Source organism: Thunnus maccoyii, chromosome 3 (assembly GCF_910596095.1).
Source record: "Thunnus maccoyii chromosome 3, fThuMac1.1, whole genome shotgun sequence".
In the NCBI taxonomy this organism is placed as follows: Eukaryota; Metazoa; Chordata; class Actinopteri; order Scombriformes; family Scombridae; genus Thunnus; species Thunnus maccoyii.
The window spans coordinates 4,061,361-4,081,362 of NC_056535.1; the positions used below are offsets into that span (position 1 = coordinate 4,061,361).

At 39.8% G+C, this 20,002-nt stretch overlaps 1 protein-coding gene across 1 annotated transcript in view; it reads right to left on the reverse strand.

Annotated features, from left to right (window-relative positions):
• fbln2 (fibulin 2) overlaps positions 1-17,475 on the reverse strand; it is a 79,903-nt gene extending 62,428 nt beyond the window's left edge. Inside the window, exons 1-2 of the mRNA XM_042407088.1 lie at positions 17,391-17,475; positions 12,823-14,772 (exon numbers count right to left, since the gene is read on the reverse strand). Coding sequence (XP_042263022.1) covers positions 12,823-14,665 — 1,843 coding nt within the window. The 5' untranslated portion in view covers positions 14,666-14,772; positions 17,391-17,475. The remainder of the gene's footprint in view (positions 1-12,822; positions 14,773-17,390) is intronic.
• Positions 17,476-20,002: the final 2,527 nt, after the last annotated feature.

Here is a 20,002-nt window from a genome sequence, read left to right on the forward strand (position 1 = left end):
TTCAGGAGCCCATATTTCTAGGTAGTCATCTGTGCAGTCTGTGTACTTGGCTGCAGAGAATGCAGCATTGTTTTGGTGATTGGGGTCATGTAGTAGGTCGGGTTGACACTGGGGTGGAGTGTGCAGGCCAGCAGACCTTCATAACAACAGTATTATCCAGGGACAGCAGGAAGCAAGAACTGTTGAGACTCCAGGGGTTCATACTGACTCCCTTCTGGGTCCAAGGCAATAACTGAATCTTCCCATCTATCACATATAATGCTGCTTTCATACCTGCACTTCAAATAAGAAAAAAGAAAGAACCTCAGGGTGCTTGAAGATCTTGTGCTAAATCAGGGAATTGGAGACGGTGCAGATGCAGGACACCTGAGGGTCATCCATCTTGGAGATGATAATCAGACAGAGCTTCCACTGACACCATAAATAACTGGGATTGTGTCCCTTTGCTCTGTGCACCTTTGAGTTATTGACACCCTTCCTCAGTCAAGTCAATACTGTCAGCAACACTATTAGAGAGGCTGATGATTTGTGCCTGCTGCTGAGCCTGGTTGACATCATTTAGGGTTTCCTCTTGACCTCAGTAGCTTGATCTGGCAAAGGTCAATCTACCAAGAGTAGACCCTATATCAGCTTATATGGAGTCTTATGAAGGACAATAGTATGCTGCAACTAAGCAGCTATGAAAAATGCAAAAAATAACCAGAAAAACTCAGGAAACAGTTGAAAAATTAAATTAGAATTAAAATCACAATGACATTTGCAATAATGAATATTTCTAAAAATCCAGACCCACAGTGTGTTCAACAGTATGTTCTGTGACTCACTGCCTTTGTCTGCTGGGACAGATATGAAATATGATCCAGAAAGTCCAGTTTGAGTGACAGATCCAAACATTTTAAGGCTTTTCAGAGACCAAAACACTGCACAACATTTTATAATCAATACTGTGAGGCAGGATTTCACAACACTTTATCTTTCACTCAACAGTAGAAATACAGCATTCAAATTACAAAGTAATCTGCCAGGAATGTAAACTTGCATGTAGGTGATTGGCCAATGCAGCGTCTTGCTGAAATACTTTGTATTGTGGCAAAACTTGGGCTACATTTAACTTTTTGGCTGTTTTATTTTTGGAGCTCCCTGTATTGGGAAACCTGCTGCGCTGGCAGACTATTTGGTTAATTCGACAGTAATTATTTAGTTTACAGGAAATAAAGCTGTGAACAAAACCAAACATCCTGTACTGAAAGGTTTGGGGCAAATGTTGAAACTGTTAAAACTGTTAAAATCCTTATATACACCCCAGAGACACCTTTAACTTTTTCAGAAAGATTGATGCAAGTAACTCTGAAGAGAGACTGCACTGACTTACATAGTCTGGGTGTGACATCAGGACTTAAACTGTCTTTGGTAATGCATTACATGTATCTAATGGATCTGGATCTAATAGATCTGCTGTGGAGCATCATAAATCTAAACATAATATTTCAACTGTAAATCATCAAAATCACCTGACAGTGAAAATATATAGGTACAATGACGCTGAAAATAAGAAAACTGCCTTTCTTGAGAATGAAAGAGTGGCTGAAACAGCTAAAAGTGCAACACAAAATGCTGTGTTGAAATCATTTCAGATAATGAGAGATGATTACGTGACCATCTGGAAGAAACTGTGTGATGTGTTTTTGCTTTTGATGTACTTCCCACAGTGTGTTTCAGCTGAGTTTATTTCACATCAGTGCAGTAAGTGACTTTTCCTGGAATGTATCACTCCAACAGGCAGACACTGCTGTTTTCACAAAGCCAAGTTATTTTGCTACATTGGCTCCCATACAAACTCTCAGACAGTTTCTATTACTTTACTATAGTCAAATCAATCCTCTAATCCCTAATCCCTGTCCAATAATGGTCTCAATTCTGTCATCTTGCCATGAATAAAGTCCTTATAAATAAAGACCTTATAACTCTCACAAAAGAGCACCATAATTGCCCTCACCTTTACAAGGTTTTCCTTGTTTTTTCAGTCTTGTCTGGAAATTTGCCCTAAAAATTCTAGTGCACACACAGAAAGTCCCAAATGCCTTAAAACACACAAAATTACAGCATGTGACAGCACATAGAAACTTTGCCAAAATTAATAGCGGCGTCTACACTCTATGAACTCTATCACTTGAAGACTTGTGTCTCCAAGTGATATATATCTTTCATTTCTGAATCAACATCAAGACTCATAAATTTAACACCGCAAACGCCTGTTGAAGGACTCAAGCCTCTTAGTTTTGTATGGGGTGATGATCAAATTGCAGAAGCATGATTGGCAAGTGGAGGTGGAGACCAAGCCTGATGAAAAACCATAGACAGAAAGCACAGCAATAGAGCTGAGGACAGAAAAAAATGCTATTTGACTGCATTGTTGTGTGCAATACTGTAGGTCATTAATACTTAGTGGGGAAGACTGAATTTGATCAAACTCAGACTGTCTGTATCTGGAGCCGTCTAGCCAGGGCGGCTATCATTACTCATGCTACGTACCAGTCATTCCAGACAAGATGGAAAAATGTAAAACACATCACTTCCTGTGTATGAGAAGATTGTTACCATAAGACCAACCTAACAGCAGGTGTTAAGAACAGAAATCCCGAAAACTTTCATGAACATTGTGTTTGTTGAATGACTATTGTTTTACATGAGTTAATGATAGAAATGAGAAAAACTGACACTTAGTTGAAAAAATGTCACCAACTAGTTTAATTGCCTTTAAGTGAAAAGATGCCCCAAAATTATCCTTCTCTTTCTCAACCTCTGAAACTAATTATTAATTTGCCATTGTTTGGTAGTCTTTATAAATAAACACAGTGCAAATGCTCCTAATCAACCCCGGTGTTGGAAGAAGCTAAATTCAGTGTTGTGTTGGCTCAAATTGCTCTATTTACTTATTTTAGTAATGTAACAATAGTCCCAAACATTGCAGACTTTCATGTCTTTACAAGGTGACCTCAGCGTTATAATTAGATTTCTTATAATTAGAAACTGGAGGTGGAAGCATACAGTGCCAGGTGCCAGGGCCATGCTGGGACAGGAGAGAGTTATAGACAGGATGAGTTCTTCTTGATGACATGGAGCTGAGCCAAAAAAAAGGTAACTGTCTCTCTAAGACAGATCGCAGTGATTAACTCTTTGATTTGTGTCACAAAGAAATCTGCAGTCCTTTGCGATGACTGATCTGTTAGCAAACTGACAAGAGACACTGCTGATCTGATGAAGAGGGAGAGGATGGAACTCTGAAAAAATGTTGAAATGTTGGAGTTTTGCCTTTGGGTCACATGACATACAGTGAATGAAGTCATAGATTTGTCCCAATGAGCACTTAAAGGATGGTTTATTACAAACTGCAGTTTGTTTTATTTTTTATTTTTGCAGCTCTAACCATAATTCCTGAGTTAAATGCTGAGATGTGGGAACATAGTGATATCATTCAAAAAAAGTCAACACAAGCAGTCAGACAATTGGACAGGTTGTAAACAAACTTCCAGGTTATTGAAACCTACATGTATTTTGAAAAGGAAATGAAGGCGAATTACGGATGTACTCACTTTTGGTTTTATCATGATTTAATGTGGTAGCTAATCTGGCCAAAGACTTCTTCTTGGTCTGCTGTGAGAATGCGTCAAATGTTCAAATCTACGAAAAGTTTACACATCTACTATATCTTCAGAAAGTAAAATGATTATATCGACAGCACATGAAATACAAGACACTTGATGGCATTTTAGAGACAATGAAGAAAAAATACGACAGATGAGGTTTCATTTAGCAGTCAAAACCTGTTCTCTGTTCTGGAAACCCAGAAAGAATGAAACATGTTGAGGGAGAATGCTCATTCTTGACTGTGGAAATTGTAGTTTGATGTAAGTAAAATCCCAAATGTGAAAGAGAAAAAAAGTGAAATCCCTGCAGCAATGGGAGAGCCACATTAACCCAGTGTGTCCCAGTGTGGTCTGAAAAACCTCCACACACTTGATGTCTTAAAGGGCATTTTTGACAATTACTAGAAATACATCACACAAGCAGACAATCGACTACTTAAAAATACTGCAAATGTGGGTATTGAGGCAGATTCCATGTATGTCTTGCATTAAGCACATTAAGTGTATAATGGCAGAAAAACAAGTGATAACGCAACACATAATAAATCCTCACTCATGTGGTTTGTGGTTTGAATCCCTTAATGTATGAGACATATGTTTCAACATAATGCAAATGTGATATAAGTAAGGTAAATGTCCACTCAGCCAGGAAATCCAGTCACTGTCACTTCATATGTTATACATATCTCAGTTTGAACTGTTTGTATAGTAACCCCTTTGAAGAGGAAAATAATTTCTGTCACTAATCCAGACATAAAGACATGTGTCTCTCAGGCTTTGTGTACATACTCTGCTGCTTGGACACAGTCCAGATTTCAGATCAAAGTCAGATTTTTTCTAAAGCACACCCAGCTCAGTGTTTGCTATTGCATATCCCAGAGGAAATACTGTGATTATAGGTGAACAGATGGAAACTTTTGTCTCACATTTACTGAACACATGCAGACTACCTCGACACAGGTCTGACAGAGTCTGCCAAATGATCATGGAGTTTAAGAAGATTCTGTGGAAATTATGATGTGAAAAGTCTTTTTGTCTATTTGCAGTGTAGCAGTGTAGACAGCCGTGAGTGGGCCAGATTGTGAGAGGCATATCCCATGACCATCCTATCTGTCAGGGCCTGGGAGTGTGAATGGCATTTTGATTGCAGTTTTTTCTCAGAGGACTGTGTGTGACCTTGAATCTGCATCACGCAGTGGTGTTTAAAGAGGTACACAGGATCCAATGAGGGTTTGTCTCAAGGAAAAAACATGTTTTGTGCTATGACGAATTATAGTCAGTTATTTCTTTACTTGTGTATCTTATTATTAAAGGTGTTATAATAACCAATGTTTTACTGCGGTATAGCAGATGACCATAATAAATCTGCAGGCAGCTGACTGGGTTGTTGATCGATACCAGTGACTCAACAATTACTTCACTGGAAGCTGAGATTTCTGGCTTTCAAAACACACTTTCCAGACCGTAATGTGTATTGGAACAACTAGTCCCCAGCTATTAGAGTGTTGGATGCTACCAGCAGCTACCAAGGCTGCAACACATTTCAGCGAGGAAGGCTGGGAGTCCCCTCTCTCAAGCCAAAAAAGCAAATGACACTTCAGTTATTCTTCTACAATTTATTATGGTGACATATGTGTTTGTTTCTGTTAGATCTTTGCTATAATTGAATTGATAAACCCCTTCCCTGAACAGCGGTTGTCCAATCATAGCTTAGCAACTGTAACTACAGGCCTGTCAAGCTTTGGGTTTTGGTATATGAATAAATTGAATGATTTGGTGTACTTTGCCTTGTCCAAGGCTAAAAACACAAGAGCAAATGTTCAAGGAATGGATTCAACTGTGTGTTTATCTGCCCTACTGAAAGCTGCAAAGCATTCCCGGCTAACAAGTTTACCACCTACAGTAGTAATGCTAAGGTAGTGTTACTTCCAAGGCCAAGAGTTAGCATATAGCTAACTACAGTAGGGGGGTGGGAAGGTTCCAGGTTATGGTAGAAAAAACCCATTCAGGACACATCCACTGTGTGGGAGGCAGTCCTGGATGCTACTATATTAGAGTTTAGAGTAACATCAGTGGCTCTGTCTGGATTTGGGGAGATTTACAATTTCAGCAAACTTTAAACTGAAAAGTTTGCTCATTGGTTAGACATCATCCTCAAAGCTGTTTCTCTTGTATAGTGAAAACGGAACCATACTGCTTGAGTATGACCAATAAAGCACAAATCTAACCTCTATGGGGCTTGTCCTCAGTGGTAGAGGAAGTACTCAGATCCTTTAATCAAGTAAAAGTACTGATAAAGCAATGTAAAAATACTCCATTACAAGTAAAAGTCCAGCACGAAAAATCCTGCTTAAGTAAAAGTACACAAGTAAAAATACTAAGTATTAATGTCCCTCTGACTGATATATTATTATATATGACATCATTAGAGTGGGAGTACATAGTGGCATCAAATGGAAATACTCAAATAAGGTACAAGTACCTCATAATTGTACTTAAGTACAGTACTTGAGTAAATATGCTTAGTTACTTTTCACCACCGCTTGTCCTAGTATGGTTTTCTTTAAAGAGGGGTGTGTTAGAACAATATTGGCAAACATTCTGATCTTACCATTTTAATTATTATACTATACTAGGGATAACTAGCTGTACTCTGGAATACAAAAACAATGCCACTCCTTCATTTCCATGTCCTCTACATACAGTACCAGTCAAAAGCTTGGACACACTTACCCATTCTCTTAAATGAGAAAGTATGTCCATAGTACTGTGCTGGTGAGGACTGGTGAGGATGCTGACTTCTTGCCTCAGACATGTACATGTACTGTTGCTTTAGCCTGATTAGCATGATATCATGTATGTTGCTGTCAAGTGCAGATTTAAGATCTTTTGCAGGGTTCTCATTTTAAAACAAGTCAGCCAGACAACATTATAACTCATGGAGTTAATGTTAATTCACTAGCTAATTAGAGCTGATGAAATCTGCTAGCAACAGTTGTTATTAGCCTGCAAAGTTGACGGTCACTGGCTATAATGACCAGGCTACTTTTTTTCTCTACTATCCGAAATCAAGAACACATTGTTTCATTTTGATGGCTTTTTGAGTTGTAAATCTGCTGCTGTAAATCTGTCATTGAACTGTATGTGCAGTGTTAGATTGAAAAGCTTGCCAAGCCTAGCATCAGGTCTTAGCAAAAAGAAATGAAAGCTATCAAATAGTTCAGGAGTGTCCCAAATGTCTACCAAGACATCTAAAGTAGAAATGACAGATGTAAATGGGAGCCACAGAGATGCCTCAGACAGTTTGTCATCATGTGAGATTATCATGACAGTAACCTTTGAAAAGCTTCTTCAGGACTGACTCACCTGAGCCCAGGGACGGAGCGCATAAATATGGTACCTGACAAATAAATCATCCTCATTTGATTGACCAGCCACTCTATCACCCTGACAGACTGTTTAGGATATCTGACTGGCTGAGCATAATTTACTGAATATAACTCACTGTAGGCAGGAGATGGGTGAAGTACTGCACTGCAAAAAATACCCTTCTTCAAAACAGCAAAATTGTGTAATGTGATATTGTCAAACAAAAAAGTCAGCATATTAGTAAAGAAAAATGCTAATTAAGATTTAATACAATTTCTTGAAACTGCTATGGATGCACGATATTGGATTTTTTGCCAATATCCGATATGCTGATATTTCCAACTCACTGTGGCCGATTGCCGATGCCGATACCGATATATGCGCCGATACTGATATATGCACATATTTTTTTCCAGATGGCTGAGGAGACTATTATGCATGCAAGCATAGATTGTACTAAGTATGATCAAGAAAAACAATATATGAAGGAAGAATTTAGAAAGCCTTAAATCTTTAATGAACCTGCCAAGTGGGTTGAACAATAGAGTTTTCATTGAGTTTATTAGACAATAGTTGTAAAAATATTTCAGTAAATAACTAAAAAAAATCAACATCAGGGTGGTGCTGGTATGAAAGTCAGAGGATCACCAAAGTCATTAGAATGTATCCTCTCGAGACTTTGAATATCTATTGCAAATTTCATGGCAATCCATCTAATAGTAGATATTTCAGTCTGGATCAAAGTGGGGGATGTACCCACTGACCCACCATCCTGCTAGCATGGTTAAAACTGTGGTAAAAATGTGGAAAAAAAAAAAAAAAAAAGAAGTTATTTTTTATTTTAAGTTGACTTTTTAGGAAACTCAAGAAAAAGTCACAAATGCCAAAACATAAGTAGATGTAATTCTGGTAGATAAAATGCAAGCCAAACCATCCCTTTCATCTTTAAAAAGATAAAAGTCAGTTAATGACAAAGAATAAAGAATGAGCCACTTATGTTAAAGAGCTGCCAAATCCTGCATGCTTTTCTGGTGCTGTCCTGAGACGATTTGCCATCAGGACTGATAAACTTCATTATCAGTAGGCTGGAGAGAGGCCCTGCCTGGCCCTGGCCTCTATCCCCACATGAAGATTGTGAGCAGCTACCTATCTGTAAAGCTGAGTGTTTCTATCTGGAGAAAGCAGTTTATCTGGAATAAGCTGACAGATAACTCCTCCTAGGCTTATCCTCCTGCATATGCTACAGAGGACACAGCAGTGTGTCATTTTTTGGGAGAGACTTTGGAATCAGGTTGAGATCCACCAACCAGTCCACTGCACACAAGTCCCTCCTTATTACCATGAATCAATGTGCAAATGGGCTGAGAATAAATCAAATATGCCACAAAGTGATTCTGCAACTATATAATCTCATCAAAAGATTAATTGATTAAGAACAACCTCTTAATATATGAACAACTGGATCACTTTATCTTCCACATGCTCTATTTAAAGAGTACTTTTATTAAACATAGTGAGTGTATACATCTCATATGAGTGGCACTCTTCCTGGGAGCTTGATCTAAACCCTCCAGGGCACTAACATCTGGCTCTCTTACTGCACCTACCTTTTAAAAGCCATTTCATATACACCAACAATGGATCAAATAACTCAACTATATAACATGCAATGCCCTGCGTAAATTCTGACCAAACTTACGATGACGGTTTTAGCTAAATAAATGTCCTTTTTGTTTCACACTCTACAATCAGTTTCTATAACACAGTTTGTCATTCAATCTATAGCCGGAGAGCTTTTACATTTGCTGTTTTAAAGAATTATTGTAGATCATTGCATTACTACAGTAACATGCCCAAGAACCAGGTGTGTTTTACTTTTCTATACTTTCTTAGGGGTAAATAGAAGAACTGGGAATTCGTCATGAGTACAGTTTGACCCTTTATGACTGAAAAGATAAAGAGCCACTTATAGAAAGCTGGGTTTTTTTTCAGCTGAAAAACCCAAGAAGTCACAGTGCCCACACAATGTTTGTGATGTTTGATGGACACTAGGGGTGCAACGCATCACAAAACTCACGGTTCAGATCGTATCACGGATTTGAGTCACGGATTGGATCATTTTTCAGATCAGCAAAAAAAAAAAAAAAAAGGGGGAGACGAAACTTTGTATTCCATATATTCTGGGAAACACTTACAGCATGGAACTTTTGCCCATGGTCTTAAATGAAAACAACATTCAAGATATCAAATGTTTAAATAAAATCTTAAAATATATAAAATATTCAAAGCTAAATTGTTAAATTACATTGCAATATGAAGCATGATACCTTCTTCCTTTAAGCATGGTAGTGAATGAAACAACAGCCTGTGTCCACATTATCAAAACTTCACAAACATGAACATGCGTCTCGTCCTGCAGCTTAGTTTGTTGAACGAGCCATCAAACAAACATTAACTGCGGAAAAGTGTTTGTTTACTTTATTTTAAATGAGATATTAAATTTTGCAATTAATCCGCGGTTCACATGCGTGCGGAACCGTGGGAGGCAATCCGTACGGCTCATGGATCAACTATGATCCGTTGCACCCCTAATGGACACCATACTAAAATATACAATGAAAGGTTTCTAAATCTTTCAAATGACAACTTTTAAATCTAAGAAACACCTCTGAAATAAAAGCACCTGAAGGCTGGAGGCCAGAGAGTATTTACTACTGAATCCTGACTCCCAGTGCTGCCTATGTTTCTCCTGTGGGAGAGCTGAGGCAACGTGCAGTAAAAAGCAGCAAGGCCTTGTGTGCTGGGTGAGGGATGGTGGTGACTGGTAAGAAACTGCTGTGAGACAATGTTCACCACGGGAGGAGTGTTTGACTCCCTGCTCCAGACAGACTCTGGGCTCACTATTTATGTTCCTGTTAAGATACCTGGGGACCAGCGAGTGTCTACACTCCTTCCATACACACATGACATATAGCCTGGTTTAACGTTTAGAGCAGGATAGAGAAAGGGAGCATTGTTCTGTGAGGACAATGTTGTATAGATAAGTCAGGTAGACTGAGTTTTAAATGAATTATTCTGGATTCAAAATGGGACGCTAAATGCTGGACTGCATTACAGATATTTTTTTTAGAGATAAAGCAATTTAGGATTCATGAAGTAACACAGAAGTTCACACATTTAACATTACAGCATTAAAGCTGCATTAATCAATATCTTTTATATTAACACAAGTGCCAGAACGCACTGTGCACTTCTTGTCTTGCATCAAACAACAGACAGACAAAGTTTGCAACTAGCTCATGAACACAGTGGAGCATTTAGCAGCTAAAAAGCCAGATTATTTTCTCAGGTGTTGGTGGAGAGCAAAACAGAACTAAAATGAGATTGAATATTGGAATTAGATTCTTCAGGTGGACAGAAACACAACTCGAAGTAAACACTAATGTTACTCCCTTTTTGCTTGATGTGTAAACAGTAGTCAAGTGAAGTCATTAAGTTATCTCAGCGCACTTTTCACATAGAGCAGGTCTAGACTGTACTCTTAAATTTACAGAGACCCAACATTCCCCCATGAGCAAGCACTTGACGACAGCAGCAAGGAAAAACTCCACTTTAACAGGAAGAAACTTCGAGCAGAACCAGGTTCTAGGTAGGCGACCATCTGCCTTGACCAATTGGGTTGAGGGGGTTGAGGACAGCAGGAGTGTAAAGATTAACCAATATGTATTGGAAAATCACTTAAGTCAGAGATTTGACTACATTGACAGAAAACCACAGATCTGACTTAAATTCTGCATGAAATTCTGAAAAATGTATATGGCAGTCAAAAACCAGTCAAGCCAAATGACTTTGCAGTCTAAAACTGTGCTGTCTCTCTATATAAAGCAAGGACTCTATGTCTATCTGTCTGTCTGTCTTCTTCTGCCCATGGAGTCAACAAGTTGAAATACAGTCATGGCCACTCTGCCATTGCAATCCACATTGTGGTCGGAGGTGGGATTACACCCATAGTGTTAATAACTTGAAAATGTTTAACAGATTTAAACTCTACTATTGAACTGTACTGTGAACGAAACTTAGCTGTACGTTCAAGACTTAGTGCTGGATTTCTCAGGCACGTTCAGAAATATGTAAAAATACCTAATTAACAACGTAGCTTCTGCTTCAACTTCTGCACATGGATTCAACAGGCGGAAATATGGACAGCACCATTCTGCCATTGGTACCACCACTGTGGTCAGAGATGGGATTACATCCGTAGAGATAAGAATTACCATAGAGAATGAATTGAAAAAGTTTAGAGAGTTAAGCTCTATTCCTGTTGCTCACGAATAGGAACTTTGTTTGTATGTTCAAGACATAGTGCAGGATGTCTAAGGCACGTTTTGAACGGGCACTACAGTTCATCTGATCAACTTCAGCTCAGCTCAAAGTTGTGGTCTCCAGATATTCTGCATGTGTGGCGTTTAAGGAGCATCAATAAATTGTAGCGTCTACTGATAGCATGCATTTGAGGCATCTAGGAAGCATCGGTAAATTGTAGTGTCTACTGATAGTCTGCATGAAAGACATGTAGGGGATGGGCACTATTCTCTCTAGGTATTGAAAAATCGGCCCATTCTGAACAGGCACATTTGAATGGGCGTTGCACTAGTTGTAAAATAAATTGCAGGTGGCACCTCAAACCTTGCTGCTCATTAAAGAAGACAATGTGAGAGCTGATGACAAAAGTTACAGAAAAGAGTAGTCAACACAAAGTATGTATTTTTTATTCTTTTTTTTAGCTAAAGCTACTAATGCTACCCCAGCTCCTCCTGATTGCTGAAGTCATGCTGTTTTATTTACAAGGACATATACCCATACAGCATTATTGAAAATGCCAAATTCAGAAGGATGACACTGACCCACTAGCTGAGGTAAACCATACCCAGCAGCATTTTTGAGAAAAATTCATCATCCTCAGGGACAGGCCAACAGTGTGGCAGACGACATGATTATTTTCCATTTCTGATTTAGTAGGCTATTTTAAATGTAAGTTGTGGAGACGATGTATTTTAAATACATAAAATATCACTAATTGCGGCTGAATCAAACCATATCAAATAGGCTTTGAATCACAATGTCTTATAGCATTACATGTATCTATATCATCCTTGTACCGGATATTGGCATGTTTATCTAGATACTCTTTGAATCATCTGAGAGTGAGAGATACACACCCTTTTTAAATAGGCAATTCTTTGATAACAGGTTCACCAGATCAACTTAATGAGGCGATAATATTTCAGTATTCTGTTTTCAGCTTGTTCTGCTGCCCCCTAGTGGCTTAAAACAATTAATACTGCTTTAAATTACTTTGGCCTATTTGTTATCCTCACTCTATTTCTTTCTGAAAATTTTTTAAAATGTCTATTTACTATCTTGTGCAAATATATTCAAGAGGACGTGAAAAACAAACATAATTAATTAAGTACCAGTAACTCTGATACATCATGGCATTTACTTGTTGTTTACCACGTAAGATGGTAGCACCACTATGGTGATAGAGAGAGGGCTGACAGGTAACAAGGGCAATTGTCTGGAGTTTAACTGGAAATTTTGTATTTTTTATTCTTTTTATTCTTCATTTTTGGGGCTTTCTAGTGGAGAGTAGGTAGCCAGATGCTGCAATGTTAGGATGTAATAAAAAATGTGTTTCTTACAGTCGTCATCGCATCTTTTACAACAGTAACCCTTAAAAAAGATATGAGCAGCAGTTCTAAACTGAGTACAAACATCTGTGTTGTGAATGTGTCTCTTCACTTACTTCCATCAGGTTTGTCGAGTACAACAGGACGATCTTTCCTCTCTTCCTCTTTCTCTGTCACCTCTTCCTTGACCTCTTCCTGGTTTTCACTGTGAAGGTTAACCAGACTCTGACCTGGCTTTCTGCTGGGCTTACTCTCATGTAGCCTGACCCTTACCGGTGGCTGGGTGGTGGTAATAAAATGGACCATGGGAGTTGACGAATGCTCAGGCCACCTGGGGGAGCTGGTGCTGGGCTTGGGTGTGGTCGTTTCATAGCTGCCAGCCGGAACGCTGCTATCTGACTCCTCATGGCCTCTCTCCTGTTGTTCTGACTCGATATTGTAGGGCACATCCCCTTCCTCAGGCCCAGTGACATTCTGCAAAGTTACTATTTCTTCCTCTTCCATCTTTTCTTCATCCAGTCTTTCCTCATCATGCGGTGTGACTGTCCCCTGTAATTGTATCTGACCATTTGAACTTGCCTCAGGATGGATTGGAGTTTCTTGGCTTCTCAGCATGTACAAGGGAAAATTCACTCTATCTGATGGTCTCTGCTGATTGATTTGACTCTCTGTACCTCTTGCTGGAGGACTAACACTGATCTGAATCTCAGAACCTCTGACTGTCACAATATCTGATGCATTTTGTTGATGTGTTTTAGTCTTTGAGCTTCTCTGATGATCAATTGCAGTCTCTGAACTCATATGTGGATACTCAGGGTGTTTTTCACTGTCTAAATCATGGGTTAGTGGAAATATGACAGTACCCAAACTTTTGTGTGCATCCAAAGGATTTTCTAAATCTGTCTGTGTACTCAGATCACCGAATGAGACACTTTGCACACTTGTTAAAACCTGTGAGTGCTGCCAAGAAGTAGTGGCATCCTCATGCATATGAGGCCTGACAGTGCTGCGCTCTACTCTCAGAGGGCTCTCTGTCACTTCCTCTTTTTCTGCAGGATGGTCACGAACTCCATATTGCTCTCTCAGCTCCAGCTTGCTTCGTCTGTCAAAGCTTTGAAAGGCAGAGGTTCTGTCAGGTCTGTCAGAGCCTCTGGACACAGCAATGCCCCTGCTGAGGGAAGAAGACTGGGTGGGGAAGACTAGAGATTGAGGATAGGTCTCTGGGAAGTCTGTAGGACCATAATCATAATCTGGCTCCTCCTTATCCGATGGCGGAGATTTAAAGAGAGGAAGATTCCCATTAGGTGGAAGGTGATATGTTGTGGAGAATGGATCCATGTGGCCTAGTTTGTCAAACCTGTAAGGGTAACTGTCACGCCTGTTGGCCATGACATCTGTGGGTGCAGCTAACATGGGTTTATGGACTTTGTCCGGGTCACAGTCAGGTACCTGGTAGCACATCAGCTTCCCCCCTTCATTGGGGCAGTGGCAGACCCGGCAGGAGTCAATGTGGAAGGAGTGTCCAGCCTCATACTTTTGCCCACCATTGACGCATCCTATGCGTTCACACTGCATGCAGCCGTCTGCAGGCTCCAAAACCTCTATGCAGTTTGGCGGAATATCAGGACAGCTGATGAAGTGGCAGCTGATCCGACCCCCTCCCCTGGGGCAAGCGCACTCTGTGCTGCCATAGTCGACAAAGTAAGAGTCCCCCTCCGGCACCTTCCCATTCTTGAATCCAGCATTGATGCAATCATAGTATTGGTAACCTTCACATGTACATCCTTTTTGTAAGCAGGAAGCGCAACAGGAGCCACTCTCCAGCACTTCTTCAATACAATTGTCCAGCAGGGGACAGTCCACACCGGTGCAGTCACGCTGGCACAAGCAGACACTCAGGTATAGAAAGAGCAATGTGCACTTCAGCAGCATTACTTCAGCTGTTACAAGACCAGCCATGGCACCAGGTGAATGTACAACAGTCAAAGGAGATCAGATATCGTCCAAGGCCTTTGGTTTATCTTCAAGGATTCTGGCACATTCTGCCCATGCAAACCACCTCTGCTCTGCAAGAAATAGGAGAAAGAGAGACAGACAGGCAGACAGAGGCTTATTTCTCAAAATGAAAGCAGGCTAAGACAAACATCTGGCTTCCTAGTAGAGCTCTTGAGAGTGCAGTTTTTACAGCCTCATGGTTGTCCTAACATTAAGACGACACACTCTTCGTTAACATCAGCTACAGTACAGTATTTTTAATCATTATGCAGGCTGCCATGATGAAACTTGGAACCTGCCCAAATCTTAAATTTTTACCATGATTATCTCCATAAAAAAAATCCCATAACAATCTTGTGTTGCAATCAACCCTAAAGTCTAACTGCTGAATGTAGCTGCTTCACATTGCTTTAGCAGTTGAGTTGGAAATTGATTACACTTTATGGAAAGCCCTGTACATTTTCTGAGTAATTAGTGGAGTAGAGAGTAGTGCACAGCCTCCTGTGACTAATGATTCTTGTTCTAAATGATGTGTTTAATAAGAGTTGCAGTACAGACTCAAAGTGACTGGAACTACACAGCTCTATTCTGTAGTGAGTTCATTCATTTGTTTCATTTAAACATAATCTGTTGGTAATTTGATAATTTGATAAATTAAATTAACAATCAAGCCTGATATACCAAAGTATTCCCCTCTGCTCCACATCGTTCTCTCTGAAGTTGAGAAGATTCCAAAACTACCACATGGTTATTCTAATTGCTGAAATCTTTTTGAACAAACTGATTCATCATCAAAGACACTAAGCATATTTTGCCATGGTAATGGATGCTGGCTAGCCTGTAGGTCATCTCGACAAGTAAATACACACCCCTATATCAAACTATTCTTGGGCTGATATTCATGAAGTATCTCAGAGGTGCTGAATTTAACACAACTTTGTCACAGATGTTACTGTCAGAAGTCAGTAAATCAATGCAGAGTTACCTTCATCATCTGTTCACATCATCATCTGTGATCTGAGTCATGAAATACACGTTTAAAGAGGGAACCAGGGAAAGACCTACAGATTGAGAATAGTTCACACATTCACACTCATAAGTATATTATATTAAAAACTGCTGCTGTTACCTTTACCATGACTTGCAAAAGCATTGAAACACACTTGAGACACAACTTTAAACCTTGGCCTTATAAAATGTTGTGACATAGTGGAAGTGTAGCTAAATAGTTCATTTATGGAGTAATGAATTAATAGAAAGCAAATGAATGGTTTTGTGATTGTCAGGTTTCAGCTTCTGGTCAAATGAATAGAGATTAAGACTCATTGACCCACTGTGTTGTAATAAAATGATCATGCTCCTCGGTATGGCAAAAATTAAAGGAGAACAATTGAGTTTAGTCACAAAAACCTTCACATTCTCCTTAATCAAGTTTTTGGTTCTCATGCTTCCCAGACTGTTCAAATAAAAAGGCTGGTTTTGATATTTTACAGTGTCAAAGCCAAGAAGTTTGAACCGCAAAATGCAAACTCTGAAAAAGAGAAAAGGAAGAGGAGCTGAATAATTGGCATTTCTTGCTCTAAACCTTTAACTCTCAGAGGTGGAGCTCATGCAACAGCTTCCCTGGGGGACAACTGGCCAAAGCACCACCCCGGAGGGCTTCTGTCTAAACTGAGCTTATTTCTAGCCTGTGAAGTGAGAATCACTGCGGCTCTGTCAGTGAGAGTGACATGCACTGTTACTGTACCAGACATAATAAAAGTTGGCAAGGCATGACTGCAAAAGAATGCAAACTGAGTAGTCTAAGCAGCCTGGTGTTTCCCAGAACAGTGAGGGATAGGGGATTCCTCGCTTTCTTTCTCTCTGCTTGCGCACACGCACGCACGCGCGCGCGCACACACACATACATACATACATACATACATACATACATATACACATACACACATACACACACACACACACACACACACACACACACACAAGCACAAACACTCAGCTGATGTCTAAACAATCCCTGATGTCATGCAGCTCTGCCAATATGCACAAAAATTAGGATGATTCTTTAAAAGCTTCACTTATGAAAAAAAGATTTAATATTTTAATGCATCTTTGCATTGTATAGAAGACTATAAATCACACTGGAATACACTGAGATGAGATTCATTTATACAGTGAGATATTAAAGATTAAGTGAGTTAAAATCGCTTTAAGCTCCTGATCTGTAACAACACGAACATTACAAAAACTTTTCAGAGTCTATTGAAGGTTTTTTGCTATTTGTCACACCTGTATGCAGGTAGCAAAACGTATAGCCTATCATTTGAATAAAAAAAAGTGCAGCGACATTCTACAGATGAAAGAAAAACGAATAGAAACGGTGTATCTTTTTCTATCAAAGCCTTTTTTTCAAACTGAAATGTCCTCCATTTCCACCTGGTAAGTGAAAAAAGTTATCCAACTTCTGCAAGATTGCAGCCAAAAGTAGGTAAAAAGTTGAAGAAACGATAAAAACGAGTTTTACAATAATTACAATCCGCATTGAGCGACTAATAAAGTTTTTACAACAACATTCATATTTTAACTAGGCTATATGTTACACACAGGCGAGAAATCTGTCGGTAAAAAGTTTCGGGCACTTCACACGATTTAACGAGTGAAGCCGTTTGTATTCACCGGTATGTGTTACCTTGTCATGTAGGACTGATGGGCTGGAGAGCCGCCGGCTGCCGGTCCTCTGAGTGCTGCAAGTGTGGACCTTTTGACCATCGCAGCGCTGCTGGGACCAGGCAGCAGGCAGCAGGCAGGCGGAGGGGGAGGTACGAAAAGTTTCCTCTGCTGGACACTTCAGAGGAGATCCCACCATAATACATATAAAGAGAAGGGTCTGCAGGCGGGGCCAGCCAGCCCACACAATATAACAGGTAAAGATGGGGATATTGAGTTGGGTTGTTGAACTTTGAAACATTGATACTTGGACGAAAATGAAACGAAATGTAAAATTATATATATACTTTATATATACAACAACAAAGTTATAACAGATTGGGGTAGAGAACAGACAAAAAAAATTCAAAGCATTCAAAGCATAGCAGTGTGTTATTTCAGTGTCAGTGAAAATGAAGTCACGGATGACAAGACAATAGACCTTTTTCACCGCAGACATTTTATCATATCATAAACAGGTGTACTTAATAACATGAATAATGGCTGCATTCCATTTACATGTGCAGGTTTTAATGCCCTTTTATGGTGCATGCAGCTCACTGGCTTTTCTTACTGGGACATGGAAGAGAGTCATCGTTACTGTTATCAGTAACACCTGTGATTTTCAAAAGTCAGAACGTCTGTCCTGAGATTGCATTCACAATGTAATTTTCAACATTTGAGTAAGGCAATTGATAGCCTATATTTGGGGATATGCATAGTATAGAAAATACTTCTATAAAACATTTATCTACCTGTTTGACTGTAAATCTAGAGGAAGCAAATCGCTTAAAGGAATAGTTTTACAAATTATGTTTATTCTCCTTCTTGCTGAGAGGTCGATGTCATGTCTGTGCGCTACCTTTTGAACTAGAGCGGCGCGATTTACTTGGTTTAGCATGGAGAGCAAGGGGAAACAGTTTCTCTCCACACTTCAAAAGTACCACCACCAGATCTCTAAGCTCAGTAATTAACATGTTGTATCTCATTTGTTTTATCCATACATTAGCAGACATGTAAAAATGAGTTATGGTTTTACAAGGAGTTGCATGCTACAACTGAATTGACTTCCTGGAGCCTCCACTTGTTGCTAGAAACATCTTGGCTGCTGCTACGGAGAAATTGTTACAGCATGTAACATTTGTGTATGGCTTAAACAAACGAGATACAATCTGTTATCATTGAGCTTTAGAGGTGCAGTTTGGTGTATTTAACTTTGGACAACACCAGCCTAGCTGTTTCCCCGTTTCCTGTCTTCATGCTAAGCTAAGCTAAGCTAATTGCCTCCTGGCTCCAGCTGTATACCAAATGCACAGACATGAGAATGTTTTTTGTCCTTAAAATTTCACACATATTTCTCTGTGGTCAACTACTTTGAACTCACATAAGGTTTATATCTGCCCAGAAAGGAAGGTAAGCTGAGTTGGGGTTATTAAACTATTTTTCTCTTCTCATATTTTGCCTGTTGTAGTATAAAGTCATATTACCGTGCTGCTGCACTCTCTTTTATTTCCTTTAGAGCCATGTTGTTGGCCCGCTGGGTAAACTTAAGCTGCTGTCCACTGCTGTGTTTTTAAGGATCTCGCATGTACCTCTTAAATGGAAGGCTGTAACCTTGGCTAAATAAGAGCCTTGCACTCACATCATTACTCATGCTACTGTCTGTCTCCTGCCAGTTGCAGCCCGTGCATGACACAAGGCCACAGGCTATCTCAACTGCTCACAAAAAAACCAAATCTCCTTAAAATAAAGGCCTGTTTTTAATCATCTGCTTGATCCCACACTGAGCCTTACTCCTTGGAGGGATAAACATGCATGTCATTCAAGTGAGCATGCCGCTTAATTCACATGTGGCAAAGAAAAAATTCACCCTTAGTCATTTTAATATATTTTCATTTTTTGGAGGGAGCATGACCCTGTAACACCAAATGGCAGAAGACTCAGTAACTTTACGACTTGAGGCCAATCTTGTGTCTCACTTTCACAGCACTCCTTCCTTTATTTAAAGCAGCCCCTTTGGAGAGTATCATAAATTTGGCCCAACACGGCACCTCCAGAGGACATCTGAGTTCAAAGAGTGTAGGGAGTATGAGTGTTGTTTGGAATAAAATGTGGCATGCTAGATGTTTGAATGGAGTCACTCATTATGTTGGAGTGCAGTGACCTGATCAACAGTCTGGACCCCTCCCAGCAGCCCATATAAAGGTTCTAATGAGAAGCTGTCAGGGCCTGGGGTGAAGTGGTGGTCGGTGCTGTGATAAACAGATCGGCTCTGATCGCAGATAACACCACTGCCAGGGGAGTGGGCTGGCTTTCAACTAGAGATGAGAGATGAGGTAAAACAATAGAGAACTCACATTCAGTGTTCAGGCCTGGGTCAGTGGAAGGACATGTCGAAACTTGCTTGTGGGCTTACATTTTTTATTTAATCTACTGTACTGTGGACCAGCCTTATTTTTCACATATAAAAATAGACTTGTCTGTGACAGCATGGCTCCCTGGAGTTAACTGCAGTTTTGTCTGAAGTCACACAGATGACACAGTGTATAGGATAACAAGATCAGAGAGGGTTTGCCATGGTGTAGTGAACAAACT